We start from the raw sequence: 27,001 nt of genomic DNA, 5'->3' as shown, positions 1-27,001 counted from the left end.
ATATCATCCTTAAAAACTAAAAGATACACATGGTGGAACAAGTGGGGAAGAAAGTTCATCATGGCTACCGCAAGTAGCTAAGTTTGTGCTACACAGCAGGGAGAGAAGGGTTGGGGACACAGAACTTACCAACTACTGGGAACATGAGCGTGAATGCAAAACAAGGAGCAGAAGCATGAAAAGACGAGCACTGCACACACACTTCACTATTGAAGTGTACACAGAAACATTCCCTTCCACTGAAAAAGTCCACAGACAAGAGACTGCAAAAAGGCAGTGGGGAGTTTCAAAGAAAATTTTATAGAATATTGAGTAAGGGCATTTGTTTTAGAAGTCTCTCATGCCAAGAAATCTGGGTTTGAGTTTGCCTAAACCAGGAGTTCTCATTCTTCCAGGACATCTCTTCCATCACCAATTACTTAGCAGAATTCTTTACTCCTGAAAGGACTCAAGACCAAAGGTCAGAACTGGTATGTTGAGGAGGAACTACAAGAAGAAACGTGACATATGGCATGGCGCCACTGATTAGGCCCATGGTTTTACTTCAATAAGCATTGACATTTCAACTAAAGCATGTCCCTCTGTCATCTTCTACCCCACCGCCCCAGCTCCACTTCACATCAAAAATTCAGCACTAAACAAGGATGACTTGTTGGTACACAACCTTCGGGATGAAAGCAAAAATGTGTTTGTTTTCCTTGCTTGGTCTGACATCCTAAGCTCTGGATAAATTTCACCTAGTGCAATCCAGCTGCCTTAACAGCTTGAGGAATGTGTTCTCCAATGTCAGTTTTGATCCCATCACTTTAGAAGCAGATTGTGACATTTCAGAGGTTTGTTTGCTGCCTTTCCAAGAGGGCTGACAGTACCTATCTATTCTGCTCAGAGCTGGCTCTCTAGCAAGCTGTTTACATTTGATTGTTGGAGAAAATGTCAGGAATTATTTAAGGAGGAGGGCTATATAAACCTCAAAGCAAGGAGTCCTTGCATGCAGCACCCGGCTCACAGCTTTCAAAAGACTAACCATCCTTTGTGATCAAAACCGGGTTCTCCCCAGCTCTGTGATTCAGATTTAGGATGCATCAGTCAAAGAAGGGAACCAGTTGGAATAAAGAAGCGCTGCTGTCACTCCATTTTATGATCAAGTTCTTTCACCTTAAAGCTATGCTGTAAGGTTACACTGTCAAGATGTTAGTAGTTGTTTCTGAATGTAAGCAAACCGTTGTACACTGTTTTGGTCTGTCGTGGCTTCCTGGAAACTTCTTTTGTTTTGAGCAGTCCAACCCAAATGGGCAGTAACTGAAAGGCACTTTATTGCAAAGCCTCTCTTCAGCTGCCATGATGGCTCTGAGACAAACACACAATACCGCTGCATGGGAGAGACCAGTTTTTGGATGGACTTCAAACTGATGTATCACAGAGAGCAATTCCCTGCCTTCCTCCAAATGTACTGCTGTGGGAGCCCATCCTCCCTGCTGGAGGATCAAAACAAGCCTATTTCTGAAGCTATGGAGAGGCAAACACCATGTTAAGGGCAGCAGCTGGAATGCTAGATCACAGTATTCCTCATTGTGTTGCATGTGGTGCTGTATTACTTTCCTCAGGCAAAAGGGCACCCTGCTACCACTGGCCTGGGGAAACAGGTATGAAGCCTGACACATGAGCTCAACTAAAACTGTTTTCCCTTTTGACATAATAAATGCTGCACTGGATTGAGACTTTCCAGCAAAGAAATGCCTTCTGATAACCCAGTCAAACCCTTCGGACAGCATGAAACTTCGCTTGAGCACCTGCCTTAAGCCACTGCCTGCAGGAGAAGCTATAGCAGATCTTCTGGAAATACAGTTCATATATAAGATTTTGAGTGGCAGAGAATCCACAGACCCTTGGCAATATTTAGCCCGGCTGGAAACATGAAGCGTTTTTTTCTTGCATAGTGACCAGGAATGTTTTGCCACTGTAGGACTGATGATGGAGGATGTAAAAGAAGCAGAAATGCTCAGGGATAATAGAGCCTATCGCAATTTTAAGCTTCTTTGTGGCAAAGGAGACCTTACATTCAACATTGGGAAAAGTTTCTAGCTACACAGAGAAGAAAGCAGTAGAACAAGTTTCTGTCACTGGAAGCTTTAAAAAACGAAGAACATCAAGTGATGAGACTAATCAGGGTCAAGCACAGTCCACGTTAATTTTGTAAAACAAACAAAACAAGGCAGTGAAGTGAACTACAACAAAAACAAACCACCCCCACCCCCAAAAAACTCAAGCACAGAAAGGATCAGAATCATATTTGCTAGGAAACTGTTACCTGGAGTAACTCAAGGTCTGATGAATCCTCCTGGCCAGGTACCATTTCTGTCAGCATTTCGGACATCACTTTTGTATTCCCACGAACAATATCCAGTTCACTGCGCAGCCGGGCAATCTAAATTGGGGTAAAAAGACAGCAAAATACTGCATAATCTTTTGGTTTCAGCAGATCATTGTCAAGAACTGACTTTGTAATACCTCTGGTTCTGTCTGACTTGGTATCTGAGGCTCCAGACATTCTAGCAGGGAAAAAAAAAAGTAAAGATAAAAAGTTTACCCAGGAGAGAATTCTAGAAAAGCAACAGAAAAGGGAAAGAACTTTGCAGAACCACTTACTATCATCACAAACCCAGATGTGCTATGCTTGTACAGAAGGGAAGCAATTGAAAACAGCAGCTAAAAAACAGACCTTGGCTGCAGGACACCTTGCGTGCCTCACTCAGATGTGGGGAAAGATGCACAACTTTTGAGCAGGATCTTTGGCTCTGAAGTTATTCTCTTTGCAGAGGGAAAAGAAGATCCTATATTAGGGCATTTGCAAGAATCTTACAGAGGCAGACTTAACTCCCTGTTACAAAGGCTTCCTGCATCTGTAAGACATTCTGTGCCTTTAAAGGAGGGAGGCTAATGAGAATAACTGCTAACCTACTGCACAACCGCTGAGTGGTGTATCAGATTGTGAGGTTTCATAACTGCTGCCATTAGGAGGCCATACATACAAATCTAAAGCCTAGATTTTACAGTATAATAGGAGGAAAGATTACTAAGTGGAACCAGACCTAGGAGGCAATCAAAGTCAAAAGAGTTAAAATGAAAGTTCCTCTGCAAATTGGTTTCTAATTTGATCTGCTGAAAGAGTCTCACTCAAAAGAATCATCATCCCAATACCTGTTCAGAATTAGCAGTGATGGGACCAGTCACATTCAGAGCTGGGGCCTGAGGAGCAGAATACGCCGTTGGAGAAGATGAAGAGTAAGAACTGGTGCTCATCCTTTGCTGAGACTGTGAATTGTGCATATTTGCTGCAGGATCAACTTCGGGAACACTCTGCCACATCAGAAAGACAGGAGTTCAAAAGCTGAATTGTCACAGCACTTGCTTTGTCAGCAACCTCAGGCCAAATATGTTCAAATATAGAACATAATTGCACCTTGTGGAAAAGGTCAGTGTAGTTATGAGAACCAACTGGCAGGCCAGACCATAAACAGAGAGCTGCAACAAAAATGCATGCCCGTATCTTTTGACCCAACCCATATCCATTTAAGTCAATTGATGTTTACAAGAACAGTGAGAAGCAAAATAAAAACAAGAACCAAAGATAAATAATTATAAATTATTTTAAACTAGGAATTAAGTTGCAAGCTTACAAAAACGGATGTGATACATAGATATTGGATTTACTTAATCCTGGCACATGAATTGTAATCTTCCAGTCCTTGATCACTTGCATTTACCACTTCAAAGATTCATTAACTTCAGTTTTCAGAGTGAATAACCAGAACACCTGTGATCCTTAAGTTACTTCCCAGTAGCAGTTCTGCCAACTTTACAGACTTAACTTTCCAAAGGTGTAAAGATCTTACGTTAACATGGCATCAGTGAGAGATTCAGACTCTGTACACCTTTGAAAGACAGGCAGGCCTTGGCTCAGGGTTATCACCAACAGAAACAACCATACTTCTGAGAAAAATAAAATCTCAATCATATGTCCTGCTGGAATCTCTCTGAGCAAATTAGTTGCATTTGTCTGGTAGTTTTGTGGTACAAGACAAATATACAAGCCTTCTCCAAACTCTCTTCCCTTCTCAGACTGATGTTTGACTCAAGGAAGGAGATTCCATTAGCTTATCAGCCTGTCAAATGCAGCTGCATTATGCTTCTCCTACACACCCTTTCACTATTAAAAAAGTCCTTCTAGGAGTGAGAAAATGACCCATATTCAGAGAAACAGGAGGGGAAAGAAGAGTAGTTACCCAACTGTTCAGATGTCTTGGGAAAATACCCCTGGAATTACAATGCTGCAGCTTACCCTCTGCGGTGTGTGTATTGGAGACAGAGCATCAAGATCTGCCATGGGAAACTCTATGCCTTTCCTCTTGAGTTCTTCATAAATATGCACTACTCCAGTTAAATCAGGGCTACTTCGAAAGGCATCAGCCCAAGCCTGGAAAACATGAGGGATTATCCATAAACCTTCCAAACAAAGTTCCAGCACCACCCTGACCTCAGATACTGACTACAAAAGCTTTCATGTATTTCAGCTTCAAAGGGAAGCTGTAATCATTAGACTTGGTCTAAAAGATCCTGCAAATGTTATTAAGACAGTCACGTACACATTTTCTTCAAATATAAAATAGATAGGAACCCAGTGCGCAGTAGCTATGGCTAGCCCCTAACATCATCAAAATCTGTAAATGGGAATGAAAGCCTCTTCCAATCTCCTCTACTTAGCAGTGATTGCATGCTGATCTTTGCTTGCATATTCTATGGCCAATGACCCACCAGAAAAAGTCTGTGTGAGAGATTAAATTGATCTAAGCAAAATTCATAAAGTCATACAACAATCTTGGGGAACCTTAATTTACTTTGTGAAACACCCTCCTTTGCAGCCAAAGAAAAAACACAGCAGTCAAGTTTTCTTCAGTATTTTATTTCGACCAAACTTAAATAAAAAAGGTAGTCATAAAAAGTAGTCATAAAAGGTAGTCATAAAAGGTAGTCATAAAAGGCCAAGAAGTCTAGGTAACAAACAGGAGGAACTGGAGCTCCGTGCCCACTCAGAAGGGTATGACATCATAGGAGTAACTGAAACATGGTGGGACAACTCAAATGACTGAGGGATCGCAATGGACAGTTACATGCTCTTCCGTACGGACAGGCAAGGTAGAAGAGGTGGAGGAGTCGCACTCTACATTAAGGAAAACCTTGAATGTATCGAACTCAGCTATGGTGATTGCGACTGCTCTATCAAATGTCTCTGGGTTAAAGTCAAAGGGGTTGTCTCCAAGCAGGACCTCACTGTGGGCATCTGCTATCAACCTCCTAACCACGATGACAATGCTGACAAAGTGATACTTGGGGCACTGAAGCAAGCTTCTGGCCAACAGAACCTGGTCCTGACAGGTGACTTCAACCACCCAGACATCTGCTGGAAGAACAATACAGCAGCTTGCATGTCATCTACCAAGTTCCTGGAATGGATAGAGGACTGTTTCCTGGTACAAATGTTAGATGCGCCAACCAGGAAGGAGGCGCTGCTGGACTTGCTGTTCCCAAATTGAGAAAGCCTGCTTTGTAATATCTCGGTTAGTGAGAGCCTTGGCTGCAGTGACCACAATAGTGTGGAGTTGGGGATCCTGCTGAGCGTGCTGAAGGTCAGCTCTAAGACAAGGGTTCTGGATTTTAGAAGAGCAAACTTCAGTTCACTCAGGGCTCAGTTGGGAGGGATTCGATGGGAAGCTTCCACGGAAGACAAAGGAGCTAGTGAGTGCTGGGAGTTCTTCAAAAACTCTATATTGGAAGCACAAAGCCAATTTATCCCCTACAAAGGAAAGGGAAGTAAGCGGAGCAAGAGGCCCCCTTGGCTCAACCATGACCTCCTGGGTCTACTCAAATCCAAAAGGGAAGCACATCAGAGATGGAGAAGTGGAGGATTATCCATTGAGAGCTACAAGGCATAGCCAGAGCATGCAAAGATGCAGTTAGAAAAGCAAAAGCCCAGCTCGAATTGAAGCTGGCTGCAGATGTCAAAAATAACAAGAAAGGTTTCTTCAGGTATGTCAACCGTAAGCAGAAAAAGAAGGAAAACATAGGGTCACTGTTAAACAGAACAGGAGAGTCAATCACCAATGATGCAGAAAAGGCAGAGGTCCTCAACACCTTCTTCACCTCTGTCTTTACCAGCACTGCTGGGTCCCAGGCTTTGCAAACAAAATTGCCGGTTGATCCAAACATCGACCCACCATCGGTGAAGGAAGAGTTAGTATATGAATTACTGCAGGAGCTTGACCCCTACAAATCGATGGGCCCTGACGCCATCCACCCGAGGGTGTTGAGAAAGCTGGCTGACATCATCGCAAGGCCACTCTCCATAATCTTTGAGAAGTCGTGGAGAACAGGGGATGTCCCAGAGGACTGGAGGAAGGCAAATGTTACCCCTATCTATAAGAAAGGCTTGAGGGAGGATCCGGATAACTATAGGCCCATCAGCCTTACTTCAATCCCTGGGAAAGTTATGGAACAAATCCTCCTGAGGGCCATCACAAGTCAATTGAAGCACGTGATTGGGAAAAGCCAACATGGCTTCACTAAGGGCAGATCGTGCTTGACAAACCTGGTGGCCTTCTGTGACAAAGTGACTTGCCTGGTTGACGTGGGGTGGGCGGTGGACATTGTCTACCTGGACTTCTCCAAGGCCTCTGATACGGTCCCCCAGAGCCTCCTCCTGGAGAAATTGATGTGTTAAGGCCTAGACAAGTGGTCTGTGCAGTGGGTGGGGAACTGGCTGACAGGCCACACCCAAAGGGTGGTAGTAAATAGCTCCTTTTCCAAGTGGCAACCTGTCACTGGTGGGGTCCCCCAGGGATCGATATTGGGCCCAATGTTATTCAACGTCTTTATAAATGATCTGGATAACAGGATCAAGCCTGATGAAGTTTGCTGATGACACCAAATTGAGTGGGGAAGTAGACACTCCAGAAGGGAGAGCTGCTCTGCAGGAAGATCTGGATAAGCTGGAAGAGTGGGCCAGCAAGAACCTTATGAAGTTCAACAAGGAGAAGTCTAATGTCTTGCACCTGGGAAAACATAATCCAGGAGTGCAGCACAGACTGGGATCCACCTGGCTGGAGAGCACCTCTGTGCAAAGGGACCTGGGGGTCCTGGTGGACAGAAAGCTCAACATGAGCAAACAGTTTCCTGCTGCGGCCAAGAAGGCCAACAGGATGCTGGGTTGCATCAAAAAGGGCATCGCCAGCAGAGAGAAAGAAATCATTATCCCACTCTACTCAGCGCTTGTCAGGCCACACCTGGAGCGCTGTGTGCAGTTCTGGTCCCCGCTATACAAAAAGGATGTGGACAGTCTGGAAGGAGTCCAGAGAAGGGCCACCAAGATGATCAGAGGACTGGGAAGCTGCCATATGAGGATAGGCTGGGAGAGCTGGGTTTGTTCAGCCTTGAAAAAAGGAGGCTCAGAGGGGATCTCGTCACCATGTACCAGTACTTAAGGGGTAGCTACAAAGGAGATGGAGACTCCCTTTTCACAAGGAGACACATGGAGAGGACAAGGGAGATGGACACAAGTTGCTCTTGGGGAGATTCCCATTGGACACGAGAGGGAAACTTTTCACAGTGAGGACAGTCAACCATTGGAATAATCTCCCCAGGGAAGGGGTTGGCTCGGCCACGTTGGACACCTTCAAGAGTCGTCTGGACAGGGTGCTGGGCCATCTTGTCTAGACTGCGCTCTTCCTAGAAAGGTAGATGATCCCTGAGGTCCCTTCCAACCTGTGATTCTGTGATTCTGTGAAAAAAGGTAGTTTCTGAGGTTCTTATATTGTGAAACATGCAGTCCCATGAGCACCAGACCTAATGAAGCCTGGGTTCTTACAGAGCACATCCAACACTTAGACACCCTGGTGTGTCAGAAAGAACAAGTTTAAAGGGAGAATTTCCCACAGCCAGAACGCTCATAATATCTCTCCCACATGAATTCTCTCGTGTCTAAAAAGACTTCAATTCACATCTGAGCTTTTCCTTCAGTGGGAGTACTAAGTGTTTCTCTTCGCTAGCCTGTACACATGAAGCTGCCAGGAGCACAATATCTAGAAAGCCTCTGCTCCCTTTCACTTTTGCTGGAAATTAGCCAAGTATTAAAAATTTAGGGGAAGGAAAAATTGAAATATTATGACTCAGTTAGAAATGAAGCATTCCCCAAACCCCCACGAATGTGAGGCAGAGTATCAGTGTGCTGGATCCAGAACTACTGCAAGACACGCGTGTGGGCTCTAAACTTAATTCATTTAGTCATCAATTTCACACTAGTTCTTTTAAAAGCTGTTTTAAATCACTTTTTATATTTGAGAGGAAAGACATCAAAGATAGCAAAACAAGATAAGAAATGATATTAATATTTAACTTACATTCCTATTCTGCTAAATTCCAAGAAAGAGCATTTCCTACACTACATGCCCAGGAGACAATCCATTATCAGTTGCAAGCTAACAATTCTGGGTTTGCTTCTCAGCTTTGTTGAGAGTAAATTAACTGCATCAACTGTTCTGATGCAGCGCAAGTCTGAACAGCCCTAGCTGAGCCAGAGAAAACAGCTTCAACTGCAAAGAGCCATTCTGTTTCCTTGGAACTGACCTTTCAAAACCATCCCTAATTCTGATGGAGATACTGACTGTATAAGTAACTCTACCCTTGCACTTTCTCTGCATTTTCAATTTACATGAGAATTCATCTGAATGATGCTTCTACATAATGGTGTTCCCCACTTCAACTCTATTCGCAAGTAAGAGTGAAAGATGTTAGGCAAGGGATGGTCTATTTAATAATCACTCATTAGAAACTTAGAGGCGAAAGTATGCTGCGTTGCTGCCCCAGCTTTTAATAAGGCTTGTTTGCCCAGGAGGATGTACTAATGCATCCTCTCTTTCACAGGCTTCCTACAGATTTTGTTGTAGTGAACTCACTTCATTTTACATGCTACCTGTTTAATATATTCTCTCTTCTGCAACTCTCTTCCCTGGAGAAAGGAGACACTTTCATTTGTATTCTTTCTCACCCGAGCTGGGAGCATTGTCTACATTAGTGCCTCTCAGAGGTCACAAGCAGGACTGGGCACTATTGTCCGGTGCTGTCTACACACATTGTAAGACAATCCCTGTCCTAGACAGCTTACAATTCAACTAGGCAACAGTAATATTAGCTCTACTTTATGGATAAGGAGCTACACACAGAGCTTAGGCTACTTGCCCATTGTCCAAACAAATGTATGACAGAGGTGAGGTTGAATTCAGATCTTCTAAGGCTTTGGGCAAGATTGTCAAAGGTAGATATTTAAGGATGCTGCTGTATAAATCCCACTTGGTAACTCAGCGTGCCCAAACAGGTTAAATACCGTTGTAAATCTGGCCCCTGGATCAATGACCGTCACAAGACAATTTTTCCAGTGTCAGACACTTTTTAACACATGTACCTCCAAAAGAATTTGCCGCGCCACTAAAAGTCTCCTCATGATTTATCTTTGATGACAGTGCTCAGCTACTGGGCAGCAAGGTGGTACGAACTCTGAGGTGATATGCAAGCTCTTACCAGAGGCACAGCAATAAGCAATGTTTCCAAGGCCTTTTGGCAAGGTGAAGAAGGAAGGATAAGCAATATGTAATACATGCTAATTCATGTACACTGGGAAATAGGTTAAGTAATTGACACACAAGATGCCCAACATCTCAAAACAGTCAAGTCTCCAGACAAGAAACTGGATGGCAGCTTTATCTGCCCTTGCTATGGAGAAGCCCAGGAGTGCAAGAGCTGTAGGGCTGAAGACATATGCTGTTTGCACAGCTGTTTTCCATGCTTCCAATTGCTATTAATCCTCTCATTTCTGTTCTTATTAATTCCCTGATATCAAATTGTAAAAAGCCTACAGAAGGGGATAAATGTAACGTTAGTAGAGCAGAGCTGAGAAGTGATCAACCCCCTGGAATGGAGTTTACTCCAACTGCAGGGAGCTCTAAAGAGCAAAGTCTAAGCTGAGCAAAGTGGCCATGACGTACGGGGGTATTTTGGGGGTGTGTGTCAATAGGGCAGCTGAGATGAGTGACTGCAATCACTTTTCCAAACTTGTCAGGCAATCTGGAAAACAAAGTCCCCTACCACCTCCAGCTACAGAGACACTAACAGTACCCACCCACAGGCAACTTTCATAATTCTCACGCTTTTTATACCAAGAGGTACTTAGTACCCAGAGTGAGGCTTTTAGCTCTACTGCACTAGTCTACTCAGATAAAGCTCTGTTTAATACACTGAGGCAATGACTGCGGCTTTTTGGTTATGTTACAAACACTTCCATCTTAGCTGCACTGATGACTGGGAATCCACTTAAATCCAGGGCCCAGCATAACCAACATCATCTAAAACACTGTAGCCTTTATGGGACAGTATTTAACCTCATCTCCTGGTCACCGCATGCATCAGCTCTCCCACTGCAGCAGGCAGGTACCCAAGGGCTCAGTCAGATGTACAAGAATTGCTTTTAATAATTTCACAAATTTTGTGCGTTGTTTTTTAGAAAGCCTTGAGATCACAAACCAAAAATAAAGGGTCCCCACAGACCCCAATGCAATGCCCACCTAATTTCCCCACCCAGCCTATTTCCTGTTCAGAAATCACTTATTTACATTGTCACGCTCTAACGATCCCCTATCCATGTACCCAAATAACAAATAAACCACAGAAATTCAACTGCATGCTTCACCACAAAAATCAGAAGTATATTTGGAAAACTATGCTGTGCGTTTTTAAATACCTTCCCAAAAGAAACTGTAGCAGGTTTATATCATTTTAAATATGCAGTGTCTTTTAGTCTCTGGTGTATGCAATAGCCTGTAGGAGCTTAGTGATAAAGCTTCCTATAATTGTCAGGTTTCCTCCAGGCAGGCACCAATGTTTTCTCATGTGTTGCTAATGGTTTGTGGAATTAACATGGCTGTTTATTGTTATGCTGCACAGAAGGAGAAGTGGCAGGCAGGCCTATGTCTGAACTTCCCCACTGCAGGCAAGGATCTGACAGTGCACTTTTACTGCACAATAACCAGAGAAAAGACGCCAAAAACATTTTAACCCCTATACGGTCGTTTACTTTTCTATAACCATCTTTCAAAGGAATTCAGGATGCTTTCTAATTGAGGGAAACAGCTCTATTTCACAGTCAGCGAAACAGACACAGAAAGGCAAGTGTTCTGCAACTGACAGCAAAAGCACGATCCTCTAAAATTTCCCGGCCTCAGATGACAAGCCGATCACAGAAGCAGGTCTCCAGCTTCTAGATTTGACTGTTAAATTGCAAAACCATCCACTTCTCTTTTAATAAGACCTCTTGTTTTAGAGTGGTACCTCTCTAACTAGAATCCAGACATTTCTCCCTAGATAAAATACCTATGTGTGTGCATGTCTGTTCTTCCCCGCCAATCTGGATGTATTGTTTGGTTTTGCGTACAAAAAACTTGCCACATTTTTAATGATGACAGCATGTTTAGCGACGCATAGCACTGAAGCAGACAGTCCTTATTTCAGGCAGCAACATATGGAAGCAGAGACAAGCTGTGTACCTGAATCAGCGCTAGTACTTTATCCTGTACAATAGTGGGGGGATTATTCTTGGGCGAGATGATTTTCACCAGAACACCATCTATGAAGTCACGGTTTGCCACTAAGACATGGAAACGATGGCCGCAGTTCTTCACACAGGTCTCCAACACCTACACACACACAAAAAAACATTCATTGTTGGAGCAAAGCTTGATCACATACCCAGCATCTATGTGGTTGGTTTCTGATTTGGCTTTTTTTTTATTTTAAAACTTTTGATGGAAGGGAGAGAAGACAAAGGAGAACTTACACTTAATCTATTACTTCTTCATTTCTTCCCCAATGTTACCATACAGCTTCCTTGTCTACACACACATTCAGATGTGCCTCACCCACCATTAACATATTGGGCACTTTTGGGATCTACCTTTGCCTGTTTTCAAGGTAAAGAAATATAAAGTTTCTTCCTCTTCAAAGCAGAACTTTCCAACCTGCACAGCCGAAAAGCTAAGTACACAGCATCACATCAACAGCAGGTAAGACAGAGGACATCCCGTCACAAGGAGATATTATTGTGCTGTGGTACTCCACCATTTTCTGTGTACCTGGAACACAGCTGGACCCGCTTGCTCGGAGCTATAAGTCACGTTTTAGAGTCGGGAATTCAAGTGAATGATCTTCACTCATTCAAAACACTCCCTTGTGAATGCTCTGACAGGCTATACTTTGACACATTTTCCCCCTGCAACCTAGCTAGAGGCACCTTCCACTTGCCATTCAACTGCCATGGAAGAACAGCTGTTGATTTTTCTCTGAAGAACATGATTAGCATGGAGATAAATCCAATGCGTCACTTCTCCTTAAAGCCATGCCTAATAACCACTGCGGCTCTGCATCTGAGGAGTCTGTAATTACTCTCCTACTTCAGCTACTTTCATCAGCCCTGATGACATGGACTCATTCCTGATGAATTTTGCTCTTTCCTGCACAATTGATAATCTCATGGTTTGGTCTTTGGTAATCTGTCAAAATGACAATCCAGGATAGGAAATGGCAAGAAGACAGAAAGTACAGTCACGCTTCGTCAGGGAGATGCAACAAGAGCTGTGTGAAAGAATCATACAGATCACCTACCCACAGCAGTATAACTCGATCTAGTTACTGCTGCTCATTCCTCAGACTGCTGCGGCGCAGAGCCTGCTCAGCACCGCGCGTTCAGAGGTGCTGCTTTACCCAGGAAAGCCCTAGCTAAAGTCATCTGTAGGAAAGGTCACTGGCCAATTATCTCACACCTTGGCAGTGCTGCCTAAATGCACAGAATATAATTTACACTTTATTGAGTGAAATTAGATCAGCATAAATTAATTTGAGTCTCCTACAGAGATCCATTCACAAGGGAAATTGTGCATCAGCTACTTATGAAGCTGAAAATACGGCGAGTCCATCATCCTCACTTGCAGATATGCCCACATCTGTTGTCTTGGAATGGAGAAAGAGTCAGACACAGGGAGATGAAAGTAGAAGCAAAAGCCCAAAGGGTTCACTGACCCATTTGGGCTATTTTAACTTTCCTCAGTCAGTACTTGGGATCAATAAGAGCCCGGAAAAAAGCAAAAATCAACTGAGTCAGAAAAGAACTATGCAAATTTTCCAGCAACTCTCCCCAAGGAAGTGAGGAGGCAATTGGAGAGAAGAAAAGGGCAGGGTAGTGACTGTTAAAGCAGATACTGTGTACATTCAAGAGAGTGCCAGGAAAAGGAAAATGACAAAAGAAAAGGGTTCTGCCCTTTTGAGGCATTCCAGCCTGCCCCCACTCACCGTCAGCGCCAGCATGACCTCTCTGTAATTTTTGTTTCCATTCAGCCTCTTCTTCAGTGCTCGAATGGCATCCTTTGGGCTGGAGGAAAAACACAACATTTTTAAAAGACAGCTCAGACACGCTTTTCGCATGCTATATACTGTGGGAAAAGGAATCCTCTACCATTTCCAGCTGGACATAAGCATGTGTGTTAACTTCAGATTACTTGACTACAACCAAACTAGGGTCATGTAGAATTACGTGACGAGACAAGATATCACAGAAGCCAAGACCAGAGCAATACCCAAGGCCTCCAAAAAGATGTTGATCAAGCAGGAAAGATTGACAGCCACTCAGAAAAAGGCCCAGGGCGTAAGACCAGCGATCAGTTCTCCTGCAAACTGCAAGCAGCACAGCTTTGCTGATGCTGAAGGAGATGTATCAGAGAAGTTCTCTATTCAAACGGCTGAAATTAATAGCACTGCAGCACTGCAAAGAGATACAGCTGCTGAAAACAAGAACCCCAGAAGGACAAACTCGGTATCCTCTCCAGCAATACATTTTTCATGCCAGCCCTCCCAAGCAGAGACCGACCACAGAATGTGCTGCACCGTACAGTAGTTTTCTGAAATGTCTAAGGAGCAGGAAAACCAAGCAACTCATACGCAAACTGCATTCAACTATGAGCATCCGCCCCCAGCCTCACTGCACCTCCCCACATGCTGAGTACAACTGGATGAAGATTGTGTTTATGAACCTTTCAAAGTTTGCTGAAATAGCACATACCCTTCTTCTGTCTCGTTGATAATGTCACAGATCTCCATATTAAGTGTCCAGTCTTCACTCTGCAGAGAGCCATCTGTGGCCTTTTCTGTAAAGTAAAGAAAAATAAATCTTTTCACATCTTCCTGATTAGGTACTGTACTTCAATCCATCTTCAGTTACCCTGAGCTGAAACTACCCAGTAAAAGAAAGGGAAAAAATTAAAAACAAAAAAGAGTCCCCGCTGACTGTAAGCAACATCAAACCTTCCCTCCTGGTTTTAGGGATCAGCATAGAGGTTTCCAGACAGAATCAATTATCCCTCAAGCTCACTACTTTCAGCTGATATAGATGGGCTGTTCTTCAGACTCCTGAATTCCTGGGAGAGTAGGAAAATGTCAGCTAATTCCAATTTAAACTTGTCAGCTGCTGCATTGCTGGCAAGTTATGGGTAGGAAAATCTCCCCAAAATCAACACGACCTCCTCCCTGTTTTAGTAGATAACATCTCCACATGAACAGAGGGAGGAAACATAGCAACTTGGAGACAGAATTCAAGGAAATCCAGAATTTCAGTATCTAGAGAACCATCAGCACACACAAACATTTAGCACATGACAATTCAGGTCACAACATCATTCACGGGTGCCCCTTTTTGCCTGGGACTCTTTTACTCCTGTATCGTGGTTCCTCAATATCTACTTGCTGAGGGACTGGGCACTGCTCCCCTCTGCCCCACGCTATGTCTCCAATCTCCTCTCCATGCGGGGGCTATGTGCACATCTCCCAAGCACAATCCACCTTCCTCCTGGCTCCCAAATGCTCCCTCGCTATTTGCACGGCAGGTAAGTCAATCACTCCAGCACCAGACTAAATTCTACAGGAAGGATGACCTATAGCACTGTGATGGTGGCAGATGCCAACTGTTGGCAGTTTAATTTATAGACATCCGCAAGAGTAGCATAACCATAGCTTCAAGTAATCAGTTGACAAGAACTATTTCCTCCTTGGGATTTCCTCCTAAATCAATATAGTTCTGCCTAGTGGTGCCTAGAACATCCCCTGAATTTTTCACATTTCTCACTTGCAGCATTCAAGCCCTATCTGCGTTACACTACCCACCTTCAGAGATGCTATCAAGTGGAACATAAAGCTTGTCACCACACACCTAAAAAAGGGACCTTCAAGCCAAAAATGACCTCCTCTGCTAAATTAGTCTAGGTTTTTCTACAGATCCTTGGCACCCAATGTTGAAGGTAAATAGGGTAAACAAAAGCATTATAAAAATGTAAAATAAACCAAGAAAATAACTTCTAAACATTTTAAAGCAGAAACAAAACCACAGGTGCCATCTTCTCCAGCTACCCTTCTGTCTTGACATCAGACCCCAACCTGTCCCCCAGAACAAGGCAGATTTTGTTTGAGAACACCAGGCTCCAATGACTTCAGACATCTCTTTTTACCAACGTTTTTTCCATTAACATTTCTATGACTGTGACTGAGGACATAGATGCCCACAGGCCGTATTACGGGACATTATTTGGAGAAAGACTATGTGTCTGGGTAAGACTATGTGTCAAGTTTCAGTGACTTGCCTACACCAGAATCGTGGCTAAAGCAGCCCCACCAAGGACTGCAATCGTCTAAGTCTGAGGCAAACCAGACAGCTATGCAAAATCCAGGCAGTGAGTGCTGAAAAGAAGCCATCTACCTCCAGAAACGGGAGCACCCTGTGGAAAAGGAGATCATGGAACAGGATATCACTCTCTACAGGCCTTGCTTCCCATTCAGAGGCAGTGCTGCAAGGCACAGAGATCACTGCACAGGGTCTCACCCACCGGGGAGGAAATGGAGGCTGCAAAACTCCCAGCCGTGCCATGTTCACCTCTGGGTCTTTTTCAGCCATCACCACCTCATGGCCATAAAACCTCTTTCTGACTGAGGAGGAGCCTCAGAGAGATGTGTGAATTCCAAAATGTCCGGTAAATATTGGACAGGTTATTGAGTATTTTTAATTTACTGCATTTAGGCTATGTCAGGCAGGCTATGTTCCTCTGAAGGAAGAGTGCAGACAGAGCTGTTTAATGTTTTCTGGGATACAGGAATTCATCTTTGTGAAAAGCTACTTGTAACAATCATTTTTTAGTTGCATTTTGTTCTTATACTATACATAAAGTTTTATTGTGATAGAATGTGATCTGCCTTCACCTCCATATAGCCCTTGTTGCTTAGGAAAACATTTTATTTAACATTACAGAAAACCCCATAATATTCAGAGATATAAAAAAAAATCACTACATCTGCTCTGCTGGAGAAGGCGATCGCCAAAGCTGCAAAGGGTTTTATAAGCACAATTCTGCAGAATGAGAGATTATGCCTTAAATAGAGGGTATTCCTTAATCTGGGCATATGATTTGTTCTCTTAATCAAAAACTACATTAACAAATGTGTGTGCTCTTGACAGCATTTGGCATCAGGCAGCAACTTAGCAATATTCGTACTCTCTGGTTCTGCTATCACTTTTTATAAATGCTTGTGGAAGATGCTGATCCTGCACAAAGTTGTGCTAGCAGCCAATTCATTCATGGGTCTTGTAAGACCCATTTAGTTAAGGTTTCTTTTCACAAAATGTGTATTTGGCACTACTCCACAGCTAAAAACTGTGATATTTTAGAGACGGTAGAGTGAAGAGATGCTGCTGCAGCACTGTATGGAGGGTGCATAAGATCACTCGTCTGGGGTCCCCAGTAACCTCACTGGTATTTCCCTTCTGAGATATACTAGGGAAAACGAAATCCCCTTTCTCCCGGAAAGTTTGGTTAGTGCCTTTTTATTTTTGCACTTCTGTTCTTCAGTTGGAGTAATAAGTGGTTGAGACTGTGTGGGTTCAAGACGTAACAGTTGCCTTTTTGAGAATTAGTTCTTTTCCCCTTGGGTAATTTTTAATTCGAATAAGAGTCAGAAGCTAATTTTAGTCTCTTCTTCAGCGACAGAGAGCGCACAAGCTCTTGTCATCTGTAGTCGTCTGTCCTTTGTAGGGTGCGTGACCCAGATTTGCTGCTGCAGTGCTCTCTCAACTGTTACAAAGGAGTTAACTGACTGCAGAGAAGGCATACGGGTTTGTGTGTGATTTGTATGAAGAAGAGTATCGCGCTGCAATGAATTGAAAGCCTGCAGAGCTCTTCCAGAACCAAAACGCAGCAGGCTGTAGTTCTGGATTTCTGGTGACACGGCTCTGTCTGCACTCATCCGTAAGAGAATCCCTGCCCAACGTATCCAAAATGCAGTAAATCGAAAATACTCAATAACCTGTCCAGTATTTATTGGACAGTTTGGAAGCCATGCATCTCTCTGAGGCGCCTCCTCAACCAGCAAATACAAACCACTGACAAGATTAAACAGATTTTGGAAACTATCTCAGAATTGTGAAGGAATGGCATGGAAATCGTGCAAATACCCTTTTAAAAAAGTCACCAGCTCCTCAATCTCCTTCAACCTCGTTAAAAGGCACCTAAATGGTGCTAGTTCACACAAGGGATCTGGAACAAGACCAAAGGATTCCAGGGTGACATAAGAAATGTTAAATTAGACAAGGAAACAGGCAATGAGTAGGAGTCCTTCCTGCCCCTGCCCTCACTGAACTGAAGAGTTTATAGCATAGTTTAACTGCATAACAAAAGGGCTGGCAACTCCCAGCCTGGGTGCTGAGGGTGCCTTGCACAGCTTCTGCCCTGAGAGCAACTCTGAGCGCTGTGTTACCGCCAGCTTCGTCACCGTAGCAGGGGCCAGGAGTTGGTGTCTCACACACAGACATGATACCACCACTGAGATTACCAGAAAGTCTCTCTCAGAAACAAGATGCTATCGGTTCCCACCATGTTTCCCAAATTAAAGCATAAGTATTCTGATAAAAAGAAAGACAATCTGGCACTCCACGCCTGACATGCTGCAGACCTTGGGCACTGCATATGCACGTGCAAGCATCAGCTTATTTCTAGTCTGCAAAGAAAAGGAGAAAAAAATTGTGCTATTTTTTCATTCACACCTTCCCTCTGAGATCTAACTCTTGTGGCCGCATTTCCACACTCTGTCAAATGGCAATATCAGTATTTCCCTGCTCACACTGAAATCGTGTACATTTTATGGCATTCAGAAGGCACTGTAAACTGTCTCAGGGCACACTGCCCCAGCCAAGCCTCTTCCCAAGCAACCTGCTCCGACCTGAGAGATGTCACCACAAGGAAATCAAGGCAGAAATGCCTGTGTAACCGCCACGTAATAAACAAACAGGCTGTGCAGGGCAGGACAGGAATGCCCTTTTAAATGCCGGGGAAAACCAGAAGAACTTTTACCACCCATCTTGAACCCAGCTCAAAAGTCACGTAACAAAGAAATGCTAACACTGTTTGTCCTCAAGAAGCTGCTCTCACAGCCCTTTTCAGTCCATACTACCTTGGCTTCGAAGTTACAGTTCAATGATGATGATGATGCTCTTAAAATTTGACTTTCACATATGGATGAGATAAAGCAGAGCTCTTTGCTCTTCCCTGCTCCCCCTTCCAATGCTCATCTCTGACCATTACACCGAACTTGCCAATGGAGACAGCCTGAAGATTTTCATTAGGATCGCAACTGCACAAGTTGAAGCCTTGATGCTCTTTAAATCACATGCTATATGCATGCTTACACAGCTGAGACTGAAAAAATGACTGCTGGAAGCACTGAGAACATCTACTCAATCTGAATAATGACAGCAAGCATGCCCAGGGTAAAGATCTCCCCAAAAGGTCTATCTATAAGCACCAGTAAGTGACTGTGGTGCTGCATAATGCTCTTGGAAGAAAAGGCAGAAGTGAAAGTTAAACATTGCACTAGCTACAAATCACATTAAATGGAAGGGGGAGACTGTGCTGTTCTCTGTCGGAATACCAGAATCTCGTGAATGAACAGATCTTTGTGTTCAGAGAAATCACAGTTTTCTCTCTTGGGACTTCTCCAGATGTTGCTTCAGAGACTCGATTCATACGCTTGGGAAGAATCACGCATAAAAAATCACCTTCTGTTTATGCAAGAAGCATGCACACCAACGCACTGTATTAGAAAGTTCGATTCCAAATTTCTCCCCTTCCCTCTAACAGGGAGGTTTGGTGTTCAAGCAGCATAAAACATGGGTTGGTTTTGGGTTTTGTGGGTTTTTTTTTTGCTGGAAGTTCAGAAGATCACAGATCTTAGATCTTTGTCTCACCTCTTAACAGTCCACCTGCCTACCTGCTGTGCTCCAAGACTGAAATTAGCAAATCAAACGGTCAGATGTGTTAAATATATTTCACTCTGCATAATATGGGACAGAGAAGAGAAGAAGCCACAGTATTAGCAGGCTTTTGCTTCCATCCTGCTGGTCCCCTTCCCTTCAGATCAGTGGAGCTCTCTCAGAAGTAAGGGCTATCAGCTGAGGTCAAATGCAAAATGCTTTTATAGAATAGACAAATGTCTTTCAGGAAAAAAAAAAAAAAGAAAGAGCTTTGCAAGGCAATGCAAAACACACAAGATAGCTCACAAGGGAAGATAAGCTATTGAATGAGGTGATAACGTCTCTCCTCTGAGCTGTAGCTTATAGAATTGTTTTGCTTTAAAGGATCATTACATTTTGTGATGGCAGCTGTCTCTCCTGGATTCAAGAAATCATCAATGACCTGCACGGCACTGTCAATAGGACCTGGGGAAAGACCATACAGATGCCATGGAAACATATTTCAGCCGTCCAAGCAAAATGAAGATAAGACTAGAGATCCTCAGCATTTGCATGGCTGCTGAGTTCAAGACATCTCACTTGGAAGACAGAGATAGACTAGAATAACACGCTTGGATACTCCTGGAGCTAAGAGTCTATCCTTGCTCTCTCTACATTTGCTGCTAGAAAGACAGTCACGGACACTTAGACATTATGGTAACCAACAGGAGGTTTTTTCCTTTTTATCAAAACGCTGCTATTAAAAAATAAATGTGACTCATTCAAAATTCAAGATCAAAACTCAACTCTGAAGTGACTTACTCACAAAAACCTGCCAGTCTCTTTGTTAGAAAGCACAGCTCCAACAGCATTTTTCAATTAGCCACCTCACTGCTCCAAGTCCTTTTTCTACATTCCTTATTTCACACTGCTCTGAAAATGCTGAGCTTCACACTTCCAAAGAAAAAGCCAGTCAGCTAGAACAAACGGGCTCAATCTGAACTGCAAGGCATTACAGAAAAACGTGATTTGGGTTGTACTGCTGCAGCACTGGTCATCCACTTTGACTGCTGTGATTTTTCAATTGATTTTAGCTATGCTTACGTCGAAACTCATTGGGGTGAAGTCGTCTATCCTCCTCTCATTGTTTTGCCCGAGTTTCTGGGGCTGAATAAATGAATAATCATGGTTTATAATGACTGCGGAGTCTATGTTAAAATAAAATAACAAGAGAAGCTGTGGACATGCATATGTGCAATCATTGTGAGTATTTAGCTTGAATGCTGTTTGAAGGCACAGCGGTAAACAGGGAACTGTCATCTCCTCCAATTAACTTTCAGGTTTTCTTCTTTTTGAAGCTGCCGCCCAAATGCCAAACTTCTTCAAACCTGCCTTCCACATCATGCTTACCTGCAATCATGAATATGTAATATGCAATTACTGTGCCTTTTTAAAGACCACATGGTATTCACAGTTATGCTACAACATTCCTGTGATTTAGATATGCTACAGAAAAGACATCGCCCAACATCTCCCACAGATCCAGCCTCTCAGGAGTAGGAAATTACAGCTGATTAACTGAGCAGAGCTGTGCAGCAGTTTCAGAAGCAGAGCAAGGTGAATGGATTAATACATTTTAAACAAGTATTAACAGCTGTATAACAAAGAAAATTTTTCTTTCATACTCAGATCAGAGCTTCGTCTGAACAGGAAGAAAAACAAACCAGAAATACATATAGTAATATTAGAGTAGCCAAGGGAGAATATCAGCCTGACTCACTTAGCTTATCACATCTCATAGGTCTCAATGCATCTGCAGGTTGTAAAACCAGACGGACCTTCCAGTACTACGCTATTATATCGTACAGAAATGGCCCAACAGGGCAACCTAGTCCAGGCAGTTTCTGTACTCGGATGTCGTTCATCTCAGGCACAAATGATGGTTTAGTCATGGTCCTTAAAAGCATTTGGAATCTGGATCTCAAGGAGAACAGTGTGTTTCTATACAATAAAGACTTTTGTTACGAATCTTCTCACTGAAGTTCCCCATCAGCAGAAATTGTTGCTGCTGACAGCATGCTCTGCTGAATGACATGTGTATGTAAGTGGCTCTCTTTCAAAACAGATGGCAGAGAGAGACTACTGCTTCTTTAAAACAAAGTGAAATCCCTCTGACTTCTTCATTCTACACAGCTTTAGAAACAAAACACAAAAAACCTCACCTTCCTCCTGTGTGCGGCACACTCATTAAAGCTAGCGCGTTGACCCATGTACCGTAAATAGCCGTCCTTCAGAGCTAGGTCATATGGCAGCAGCTCCCAGCTCATCAAGCCATTTGCATGATTTGGAGGCACTTTTTCCCTAAAACAGCCTGCACCGCACGTTTCTTCACCTTTTTCAGCAGTGACCTTGGCCAGATTCCCATCTCACTGCAAACCCACGATATTCAAAGTATGGTGCTACTTTACGGTTGACAAACAAGGACCTGCTCATGTCAGAAATCAATACGCTAAAGCCTTCAATCAGAAATGTCAAAGCAGTTTTAAAAAATACGTCCTGTATTAATGGATTTTAATGGATTTGAATGGAGATGTTTACCGTGTGATTTACTGTAGGTGAGCAACAAATCAATGTTCCTTTATGACATGTCACCTCTCATGACAGACCGTCCCCTAGTGCTGTTGTATCGGTGGAGATGATGGCTTGCCACTTTGCAAACATCTGTGATCTATTAGGAACACTTCCAGTAGCCTAATATTATCACACTCTTGAGTGTCCATCTTTCTTCTCTAGATGAGAGGCACGAAAGCATAGATTAACACCTTTTCGGTGACAAAACGTTCTCCCTCGGATTTGCCATTTCTGCATTTGACTGCGACTCGATGGCTTGTCCATATGACTCTGTGTGGGAGAATTTATCAGCACAGCATTGTTTGATCAGGTCAGTCCATCAGGACGGTTACCCAGATCTCCTCCTCCTTTGACCACAGTAAGGCAGCCGGTGCTGTATACCAAATCGCACCAACATTTAGTAATTTCTATAGGCAGAACTCGGATTGTAGCCTCCTACTCGCCAAAGGGTTTTTATGTTGTTTTAATTTCTCCAGGGAATTTGGATGATTGGGAAGGGGGGCTACCTTGTGCCTTAATTGGGGATACCAGTTTCTTAACGGAGGATCTCAGGTATTAAAACACTGACATACTGGATGAATAATGCCTGTTCACCAACAGTAGAAATACAAAAGTTCTTAATAGTTGAGCCTTTGGCTCTCTCCCGTCCAAAAAAACTGCCAAAGAAACTGGAAAAAATAGTCGTCTTCCAAACACCCCTTAGTAGCTGAGAAGCTTTTCTCACCAGAAATACAACTCACTACAGACAACCCCAATATTCCAAAAAAGCTCTTAAACAACTATCTAATACATATACATGAATTTGTCCTAATGCCAAAAAAACAACTGCTAAAAAAATGCAGACTCCATTCATCTTATCAGCCTGAACTTACAAATCTGAGAGAAGGGGGAGCTGAAAGTAGTGATTTATTTCTCAACTTCTTTGTTAGCAAGTATGGCTAAAGGCTCTGTTACAGTGGGTTTGTTATTTATAAGAACACCAGTATGACAGTTCCTTAAACAAACTGTTGCAAACTGCTTTTTAAAACACTCCCCAAAAAATGCAGAAAAACAATACCACACATACCAAGCGGAAGAATGTATTTGACCAGTAAGATACTACCAGAAGGTAACAGAGAGGAATATTCTATGCACCCGGATGCAGTTTTACCACCCAGAACTGCAAGCAGCGCAGTATTAAAATTTGATATCCCAGCTGCACAAAATGTTGCAAACACTCTGAAGAGCAGGAAGATGTCCTGATCTGTTACTTGCTGCCCTGTTCAGGACTTCAACAGCATCCAGTAATTACAGGTGAGACCGAAAAAAAGGTCTTTATGAAAAGTTATGGATGATCAGTGTGTCAGTGAGCTATATTTGAAATCTATCAGGTCTTGATGGCTAATTTTGTACTACATGAGTAAAGCAAGTTCTAATAACTCACTTGGGACTTCACTCCAGTACTTACAAGCTACGTGCTTTTCATATTCATAAAACAAAACTAATTGCCTTTCATGGATGAAATGTTCTAAGAATTTTTAATCCACGTCAGCTGCAAACTCTAAAAATCCATCCCCATATATTTAAAACTCCCCCTCCCACCCGCTCACTCGTAACATGTTGTTTGCTACAAACAAACCGGAAGGCAAAGATAATCCATCAGGCTCCTACATTGGTATTATTTATATTATTTTTTTAACACATTACTCCTAAAGTCAATTGCCCACATTCTCACATACTTAAAATAAACTGAAACATTAATTACATTTAGTGAGGGGAAAAAAAAGGTAAAATCTCCCATTCCTACAAAGAAAGCAGTTACAAGAACAAGTTTACTCCTTAGCTACAGCACACTACAGCAGAGTTTTAAGTAAACGTTCATACACGATAATTAAAATGTATTACAAATGAAATGAAACAAATCTTGCAGTAGAGTATTTCATGTGCATGTCCCCACACCCAGCTCTGCTGTATATCTGCAGCTGTGAAGGTGAGAGCTGTGCCCTCTGGAAAACCACGATTACCCCACACGAGGAGGGAACTAGACAGTGAGGAGTCTGCAGCTTTTGAGGGCTGACAGTTCACATTTTCTTGCGCGAAATGATTCGGTTTGCTTTTCAATTTTGCAGCCTTTCCTCACACTGCTTTGAAAGATGACAGCAGGCCTGTGCAAGAGGCAGCTAGCTCAGATCCCATTCAAATTCTCCAATACCTCCGTGGCTTGAAGATCAGCGTCTGGAATACACTAAGCGTTTTCACCACAGGAAGAGGGGAGAGCTGGCTCCTGTTCTGCTAGGTAACAGGAATCACTTTTGCCAACGCTGCTGTCATTGAAGGGCTCTATTGCCAGCTGCCCGTTCCAACAAGCCAAGCTTGCTATGCCTGCAAAAAGCTTAGCAGCTAAACGCTTCCAAACGATCTTCTCAGGAAACCTAAGTCCAAATCAGGCAACAATAATAACAAGATACACATGTGCAATTCCGTCTTGTACAGGCTGAGCAATGCGTTATTTCTTGGTCTCTAATAACGTTATTAAAAATTCTGCTCCATTTCTACAGCCCTCTTTCTCATGTGACACTGCCGTAGATAAGCCTGAAAAAGACTGGTAAATAGAAAATGTAAATACCGTAAGTTTAGATCAAGTATGCAAATGCCTATTTCCAAGACTGTCATTTTAATTTCCCCTTAAATCCCCATTCACCAGCTTGTGTTATCTAGCCATAAAACTTTGTAAATTCTTCTGGTCAGGAACTGTCCCAATACATTTTATATTCCACTTCAATCGCCTATATTGCATGATACTATTAGTGTGGTAAAATTAAAAATGACATAAACGTACCAGGGGACTGCAGCATACTTGTGGAAAATATCTATATTGGTCCTTGGACAGTTAAAATTCTAAATAGAACAGAGATTTTGAGCACGGCTTATAAATAGTTTGGCTTATTTACTGTATGCAGCAAGGAAGCAAATCCTGGCAAATAAAAAGTGCGGCTCTAGTGCATTCTGAAAACTGAAGATTATGGACGGGAAGGCACCTTCCCCAGTGTGAACATAAACGATCTCCTGGAATCTACAGAGAACCAGCTCTCCAGTCTTTGCTGCTTACAGCTTGTTAATCAACAACACAGAAGTCACAGGATAGCAAATAGCAAATACAAAACCTACTGAAGCCTTTTTGGCAGCATGACACTGATATATTTTAGTATCGCTGCTCCTGCTTGGGAAAGCAATAAGCACCAGCAAAGGCGCCAGCCTGGCCTCGTTCACTGGTGGCCAGCTGAATGACTGAGCTTCGCCAGCTCCGGCTGAGTTTAGCCTCTCCTGGGCATTCCCTCAGGTTTCTGGGTGAATCAAGACTTTCTCAACCTCTTTTGGATATTACATTCATGTACACTATTCACGTTCTTCCTCTGATCCCAGCAGCAGCTTCCTAAGCAACCGACAACAGTATAATGATGCCTTTTATGAAAGAGTGCCCTTTAGAGGCATAAAGCTTGCCTCAGCGACGCTGCACCGTTTCAGCTCTCTCCTGGTGATCATCAACGGCCTGGAGATGATTCTGCAAGCCCGCATGCAAACTGAGGTTTGCATTAAGGGACGCTACATACGAAATACCTCATTAGCTGCAGCAAGACTCGGGGCTAATACCCTTTAAGGAACCTGGCTGAAAGAGGGATTTTTCATTACTTGCTGGCTATGCCGAGTCATTGGCATAGATGGGGATTTTAAAGGCAGTTTTAATTACAGCAGGTAAAACCCCCACACGATCAAGCTGCAGTGTCAGAAAACCACCAGAACTGAACACCGACCCAGTTGGGTTGTTTGCTGAACTTTAATCATTTTCCAAGTCTGACAGCTGCTCAAACTTAATTGCTCATTACGCTTGTAAATAAAAACTGATCTCACTCTCTGATTAGCCAACCATCTTATAGTTGCCATAACAACTTCTCGTCTAATAAATTATTTCAGATTTACCATTATTTGTACTAGCAGAAAATTTCACAAAGGTCTGAGATCGCTCTTTTCACTAAAACACCCTTCTAATTAGAAGAACCGAAAATCAGTAGAGAAAGGGCAGCTCAAAGATAATGAAAAAACCAAGCTATTTACTACCACAGCTTAAACATGAGATAAGGTTACCCCAAACCCAAATATATGCTGGATCCTGCTTAACCCCTACCTTTCACTATCAACCACCTTATTATCATACCTATATCCCATAACAACTGCTCAGGGAAATACTAGACAGCGTTCAGGTAATAACCGGTCATAATGCGGAGACCAATTTCAAGATTCACTCCAGATGAAATATTCCAGTAAAGTTTGCATATTTTCTCTCCTAATCTTAACTTAGGAACCAATTAACTGGTTAAATTCCTTAACACTCTGTTAACTGATAGGAGCACTTTTCGTGAACACTGAGGAGTTCAGATTCTCAACAGCGTGATCTAAAAAAGGGAAAAGCATTTCTGTTGAGCCCAACATGTTCATTGTACCAACTGCAATGAAAGACGTTTTGGAAGGAAGAGTTACAATCTAGTATCTCATCTCCGGATCACCTCAGTCAAAAACTTACTTCAGGCTTGACTTTTTGGACAAGACTACTAATTAAAGCCTTACAGATGTCTGAAAAAAATTAATCTGTATTTCAGTAAGTATTTGGTCACCGCAGTTTAAGTAAAATGCCTATATTGAAACATACAGACATATTTGTTAGTCTGAGAAGACAAAGCGATTGGAAGCCATCAAATACCACTAGCCTGTAGGCCTAGTACAGCATAAAGACCTTCCAAAATTTGCTGGCGAAGCTGCTGAAGCTTGCGATTTATTTAATCTGCTCAAGGTAGCTTTTTGTGCATATAGACAAGGAAGGATGCCCTTTTCCTTCCAAAAGGAAAATAAATGCAGAAAGCAAAACTGAAGTTTAAAAAAAAAAGTCAGAAAATACCAGGTTTTAAAACAGGAGATGTTCTA

General features: G+C 42.8%; 1 protein-coding gene across 3 annotated transcripts in view; it reads right to left on the bottom strand.

Moving 5' to 3' along the window:
* TOM1L2 (target of myb1 like 2 membrane trafficking protein) overlaps window positions 1-27,001 on the bottom strand; it is a 56,823-nt gene that overhangs the window by 22,259 nt on the left and 7,563 nt on the right. For all 3 annotated transcript variants that reach the window (XM_075104746.1, XM_075104745.1, XM_075104747.1), the window contains exons 2-7: window positions 14,210-14,294; window positions 13,444-13,522; window positions 11,646-11,795; window positions 4,340-4,474; window positions 3,199-3,357; window positions 2,309-2,425 (exon numbers count right to left, since the gene is read on the bottom strand). In XM_075104746.1, the coding sequence (XP_074960847.1) occupies window positions 2,309-2,425; window positions 3,199-3,357; window positions 4,340-4,474; window positions 11,646-11,795; window positions 13,444-13,522; window positions 14,210-14,294 (725 nt within the window). The remainder of the gene's footprint in view (window positions 1-2,308; window positions 2,426-3,198; window positions 3,358-4,339; window positions 4,475-11,645; window positions 11,796-13,443; window positions 13,523-14,209; window positions 14,295-27,001) is intronic.

The sequence above is a fragment of the Phalacrocorax aristotelis genome, chromosome 10 (assembly GCF_949628215.1).
Source record: "Phalacrocorax aristotelis chromosome 10, bGulAri2.1, whole genome shotgun sequence".
In the NCBI taxonomy this organism is placed as follows: Eukaryota; Metazoa; Chordata; class Aves; order Suliformes; family Phalacrocoracidae; genus Phalacrocorax; species Phalacrocorax aristotelis.
Note: the sequence above shows the minus strand (reverse complement) of the source record. Positions and strands in the feature narration are given on the sequence as shown.